Source organism: Tiliqua scincoides, chromosome 3, assembly GCF_035046505.1.
Source record: "Tiliqua scincoides isolate rTilSci1 chromosome 3, rTilSci1.hap2, whole genome shotgun sequence".
Lineage (NCBI taxonomy): Eukaryota > Metazoa > Chordata > Lepidosauria > Squamata > Scincidae > Tiliqua > Tiliqua scincoides.
In genome coordinates, this window is record NC_089823.1 from 214,799,383 (window position 1) to 214,806,011 (window position 6,629).

A 6,629-nucleotide genomic window follows, 5' to 3' on the forward strand; every position below is an offset into this window, starting at 1 on the left:
TAACTTAATCTACCCACCACCGCCCCTCAGATAAGGCCAAAATATGTAGTGTCAGGTTCTAGTTTTGTTTTTCAGAAAAAGTATAATGCAAGAAATTTGCATTGCAAAATAAGGAAACAGCAGTATTTCTAGATTAGGGGAGTTCTATTAGGTAGTTATGCCAAAACTGTGCTCTTGTTTGCTTCCCTTTCATGTAAATGAAACTAAAACTTTATCTAGGAGACCAAAGTCCCTTTTGCATAAGGATTCTCTGAGCTGAATTTTTGCTGTGGAAATAACATATCTGCTCAGGAGTCACAGATATCCATGGAAAATCTATCTGGAGTTAAGCTAGTCTATTTTGCCCAGCAAGTCTACAATTTCCATGACTCGTTCAAACTGTGAGCAGTGGATTCTGTGTACAGAGCATTCATAGCCTGCTTAATACTAATTATAAAAGACTTCTAGTTTTCTTGTCTATGTCCTCTTCTCATACTCACTAGGCTTCTAGTAAATTACTTCATCTGAGGGCCCAATCTTATCAAACTTCCAGTGCCAGTGCAGCCTTGTGGAAAGGGAGCAAGTGTTCCCTTACCTGGAGCAGGCCTCTGTGACTGCCCTCTACTGCAGGATGCAGTGCATGCCTCATTGGCATGGCTGCACCAGAGCTGGAAAATTGGATAGGATTTGGCTCTAACACAGTAGTGCCTACAGTGACTGGTAGCATCACCCAAAGGTCATTCTCCAACCCTATTTGGAGATGCCAGGAATTGAGTCTGGAGTCTTCCAGACAAGGAAAGCATTTGCTCTGTCACTGAACCACTCCCTTAGTCAAGCTGCGTCATCTGCAGGAAATCAAACAGAGAGACTGTGTGACACAAATCAGTCTTCACATCTCATTTTACCTTAGATTCTTAGTTTAATTTTCAAACCTAGCATTTAGCAATTTTTATTTGCATTTTCCTTTGAATCCTTTAAAGATTGCTTGCACGTTACACCTGGAACAATGTGATGTTTGCAGAATTTGAGTAGATGCCCCATCATCACTCACAGCATTTACAACATTTTCCTGACATCTCTGTCCAGAGGAATGTGAATGAGTATATATAGGTATAAAAATTGTTGTTTGGATGTATGGAAAATATTATTAGGGCTAGATGACAGACTGCTAACCTTCCAAGAAAATGTCATTCACAGCTGTTAAAAACCACTTGGAAGAGCAATTCCATAGGGATCTTCCACGTGCTCTTTCATGCTAGAATTATTGAACTTGTTGGCCAAACATGGGTTAGGCATAAAGCGCCTAACACCTGATCTGAACCAGTCGGACCACAGAATATTTTTTTTTATTACAGGTATGTAATACTGTCTAGGAAGCCAGCAGTCCATCACTAATATTTGGTATATTCTCAGTACAGTGCCAAATGATCTCAGATCTCCAAGTCGCTCACTATGATTACTGGACCATGCTTGTTGTCAGTCGTTTGAGTTACAATAGAGTAGGAATTATAAATTAACAGTCCCTAGGCTAAATATTCCCTCTCTCCCTGAGTTGCCAGACCACTCTATCCCTTTTCTTACAAGGGTAGAACCTTGTTCTTTCATATTAATAGTGTATTATTATCAATAGCTACAAATATTTATTTATTTATTTACTTACTTACTTCATTTGTACCCCGCCTTTCTCCCCAAAGGGACCCAAGGTGGCTTACAATAATAATTAAAGGCGCAATTAAAAACATGAATTAAAAACAAGATTAAAAAATCCATTAATAACAAGAACATTCTTAAAAACAGCAATCAGATTAAAAGATATAAAAGGAGCAAACAGCAGCAGTTTATGAAAAGGCCCCAACCTTTAAAAGTTAAAAGATGTTAAAAAGGCCAGTAACTCAGAAGGCTTGTCTGAAAATAAATGTCTTCAGGCCTTACCAGAAATAATAATAGAATTGGATAATTACAACAATAAATTGAACAAAAGCATAATGATTTCAAAAATATATTTTGTTTCTTTGTGTGTATCTTGGGGAGAAAAAAAGGCTCCTAATAATTAAATTATGTCCTGGTGTTCATAGACATGGTGGCTCTCTCCATAATTATTGAAAATCCATTTTTTAATTAGATGAACTGGAAGATAAAGAAATAATAGGAAAAGATAAAAGGGAAAGAAGATCTGGAAATGAGAGAATAGAGAGAATCTGGGAATGAGAGAATGAGAGAATAGAGTCAGCGTAAAGGGGATGCAAGGAGATGGCCAGAATGAATAGCCTACCTCTGATTGGTAGCCATAGCATCTAACTTCTCACACCTATATGACAGCATTGCTGACACTGTTCGGTACAGCTGTGTCTTATTTTTTCTGATGTTGCCTATTGCAGTTCCCAAGGCAAGGCTTGCAGCAGACACAACAGCAACAACAGACGGCTGCTCTCGTCAGACAACTCCAAAAACAGCTGTCAAGTAAGTATGCCGCGTTAGATAAAGGCCTTGTGTGATTCTGCAGCTGCCTTTTGCATATTTAGAACATATTTTCTGCCAGTTCGTGTTTCTTAAGTAATAAATCCAGACAGAATCAGTTCTGATCTCAAGTAAATGAGTCTTGTTAGCGACAAGGCCTAAATCCTGAAAATTGCCTCTTGCATGCATTGTATCTTATTTCTCAGGCTGTGCATGTGTTTGCTGTCAAGTTGTATGTCTACTACCCAGAATGCCCAAACAGATTTTTGAACAGTCCAAAATTTGCTGCCGTACCTCTGCCCCATTTTTAAAAAAGGGAAAAAAGCCCTCTCACTTTGCGTGCCTGTCATCCAATTGAATAGAGAGAAGGAAGGCAACTGTTCTCCTCATCCTCTTCCACTACTCTTGGCCTGACCTCCTTAATCTGTGCCATTTCTATATCAAATAAATAGGAAGAACATTTGGAACAGGGCCAGTGTGGAGGGAAGGAGGCTGCACCAAGAGCAACAAGGGGAAGGAGGTGGGAAGGTTTTCCTGAGCAGCTAGGTGGGCGGCAAGAGCAAAGAGGCAGCAGGGTTTCCCCCTTTCTTCCCTAGAGGTGCTGTATGAAAAGGGAGATTTCAGAAACATCTGAAAGGGAACAGGAAGAGGATCAGAGCACTGACTAGAATGGCTCTGTTGGTGTCGGAGTACCCCTCATTGTTTTGTCACTCCAAATTGTGTTGTTCAGGCTGGTGCATGCAGGTGATCCTGACTGCCACTATTGACGTCTGTGCTCATACGGATTTAAAGTTGGTGGCACTGGTAGCAATCCAGTCTCCTACAAAAGAGAGCCTAAAGCACCAAGTGAATATCTTCCATAGGTATTGTGCAGCTCTCTTGCTTAGATATTCCAGTCATGTCACAGGGCTTAGCAATTAATGAGGGGAAGTAAGTGTAACCTTCCCCTCATTTCTAGTTCGAAGCAGTGAGTGGTTCTTTTCAAGAATGTACTGACTGGCCTGAGAATCAGCCTCCCCAGTGGGGACTATACGGTCCCCTACCTTGAGTGCAAGACAGGCTTCAGCATTAACACAGGTAGGTACCGCAAATCAGTGGCAAATTTTTAGCGTGTCTGAAACCTTTTGCCCTGCTTAAATTTCCGAGGCATCCTCTGAAAAGGATCCGTCCTGGAGATGCTACCTTTTGAGGAGTGCAAGCTTTTGCCCCTTTTGGAACTTTGAAGATAGTTTTTCATTGGGTCCATACCTGAAGCCTCACCAGATGCATTTCAACCAGGAGTGTATATTTGGTACTAACGTGACTGTGAGTGGCAGGGATGCTGCTGTCACCTGACTGAGAAAAACACCAGTTGCATAAAAGTATCTCAAGACTACTTGCATTTTGAAATACAAGCATGCCCCCGTATCTGCAGGGATTCCGTTTCAGAACCCTCCACGGTTACGTGAAACCGCAGATATAGGTGAACACCACCCTCCAAAAAGAAAAGTCACTTCTGGTTTCTCCTTGAAATTGGAAGTGACTTTTTAATGCCTTTTAAAGCATTGGGAGGCCCGGGGAAGCCTTGAATAAGTGAATTCGTGGATACGGGGTGCCCTGGACATATATTGATCTTGGGGACAATCTGCCATCAGGCATGGGTAGATAATGCTTCAATCTTAGGCATGTATACCTGAAAGTAAATTTAGTTTGAAATCAGTTATATCTTGATTATCGATTAGCTTAGAAGTAAGTTCCTTAGAAGCAACTTCAGCAGCTTTGCAGGAGACATCAACTTTTGGGCACATTACATGAACATTAAGACTTTTTCTTTTGCTTCCTAGGTAACCAGCCCCAACAGAGTGTGAATCCATATGGCCACCCTTCGCACTTTTGAATCTGGAAGATTAGAGTAAGGCAAAGTGTTTGCACTGAAGAATAGGAAAACAGAACTTGATGCACTAATTACTGTTACTAGAAACTTTTTTTCCAATTTTTGTGCTGCAGCTAATGTGATTACAAACAGGTGACCTTTTTTTGTTTAGCATTTAATTATAAACATGGATTATATGGGCCTATATGAAGAACATTATTGCTGCAGAATATATGGATTTGGTGCTTTTAGGGTATTAACTCTTTTTTAAGAGAGATTAAGAATCCTGGATTTCCTTTTGTGGAGAATACAGTAATGGTTTTCTCTTCTTCTTCAGACCTGCACTGGACCAAACTCCTGACTAGAAAGGCACTTCCCTTTTTTTGCACAAGGGTCTCTTAGTTTTGGTAAAATGTATATTTATTTCAGTCATGTTAACTTTAATCATGTTTATAGTTTTCATAAGCACTTTATAAAAACAAATCTTTTGTTTTCAAAGTTCCTAATTTTTCCCTTGCTTTCATTGTGGTAATAAAGTTTCTAAAGGAGGATCTTTTCCTGTAGTCATAAAGTTTCTATGAAAATGCCACAATTTCACAATAATAACACTGTTCGATTTTCCTTTCAGTGCAAATCTCTCTGACAAGGGTGTATTTAAAAAACGAAATGAGAAATCAAAGCCGAAACAACCACTGCACACTTGTCCCAGAGAGGGATATCCCAGCAGTTAAGCAAACTTCAAACACCATTCCTGTACTCATGCAAAAGTACCACTGAAGGCAGGGGGCCTTATGTATGCCCAGTTTTGCACAGGGTTGCAACCTAAACTTGCTGTTAAAGACTAGTCATTTCATGCTTAGGCTTTTCACTCTCCCCCCCCCCCAATTGGATATATGTTATATAATTTCTCACGCACTGGACATATGCTAGCAGGACTTCCACAGCACATAATAGAAGTCAAGATGGTTTTTTACTATTACTTGAGGTGCGGTTATTCCAGAATAGTTTCAGAAAATTTTTTCCCAAAAACAAACCAGCAGAAGATTTAACAAAGATTTCTTAGTATTCTTTGCAGTTTTTCAACATGGTTTCATAATACACTTGCAAATTCGAGAAAAAGAACTGTTTTCTCAAATGTTCTAGCTACCTTGGAAAAGTAGCACTGAAGAGTGGGATATAAATGCCTCAATAGGTAGACAAATATGTCTTTCCATGGAGGTCCAGCACAGAACTTGCCTCCTTATAGACGTGGGCATAGTTCTTGTAAAGAACTGAAGGGGTAAGCTTGCACAATATCAGACTGCAGTTGCAAGTTCATGTGATGGCGTGCTCTTCGTGAAAAAGTATGCCTGTACACGGACAACTAGCAGGTCAGAGAGCAGGTGAGGCTAAAACCTTTCTTTCCTGTGGAGGAGCATTCAGTTCTGTCCCTCATCTGCAGTCTAAAGTAGTGCAATTCAGACATAGGTTCACCCACCTCATCAACTGTTGTGAGAAATTGACCACAGTTTCCTAGTCGTGGAGATAATTACTCACTATTTTAGATGGTAGGTATTTAAAAGTTTTTTTTGTTGTTGTGTAAATGCAACTTTATGAATTTCCTGCCAAAGCACAAGTAAGTTATTTATCAAATTTATTGCTATAAAAATAAAAACTATTTTAAGCTTGTGCAAGTGATATTTACTCATATTTGAGTAAAGAATAAGCAGAAGACACTACTACTGTTTTGTGAAATTTGAGTATATTGTGATACCTTTTTTAGAATTAGATACTCAGATTTTGAATGTGAATCATGTAGGACATTTAAAAAAAATACTTTGAACTATTTTACTATGTTTTATGTGTGAACTTTTCAGTTGCTTTGTGATAAGATTACAGTAAGATTTACTGTGAATAAAACAGTCTTGACCAAGCAAACTAGTCAACTATGTAAAATAAAATTTGCATTGCCATCTCAGGCCAATGCATTTCTACCTTCCTGTAGGATGTCAGAATCTTTATTGTAATAAATGTTTTTTTGTGAACCGCCGTGTACACTGTGAAAACACTTTGTTGCCACTTGTGGAAATGTTTTATTCCAAATTAGTTGTCAAAAATCATACATGCAAAATTACCTTTGCTTGAAATCTGAAGGCACCTCTGTTTTTATTCACATGAGATTATTTCTTTTCTTAATGTGTGATTAAGAGCTGCAGTATTTTAATAAACCTCAAAGACTGCTGATTTAGCTGGATATAACACATCTCTACTGACTGTTGCTGTGCCCTATGCACAGCAAAAGTAGGACAGAACTTGCTCCTACTTTCAATTACAAGTCTGCAGCAGTGACGTTCCCAGCAGT

The 6,629-nt window shown here is 39.1% G+C and overlaps 1 protein-coding gene across 1 annotated transcript in view; it reads left to right on the forward strand.

Annotated features, from left to right (window-relative positions):
• MED12L (mediator complex subunit 12L) overlaps positions 1–4,800 on the forward strand; it is a 208,277-nt gene extending 203,477 nt beyond the window's left edge. The window contains exons 43-44 of the mRNA XM_066622573.1: positions 2,358–2,439; positions 4,260–4,800. Of these exons, the coding sequence (XP_066478670.1) occupies positions 2,358–2,439; positions 4,260–4,312 (135 nt within the window). The 3' untranslated portion in view covers positions 4,313–4,800. The remainder of the gene's footprint in view (positions 1–2,357; positions 2,440–4,259) is intronic.
• Positions 4,801–6,629: the final 1,829 nt, after the last annotated feature.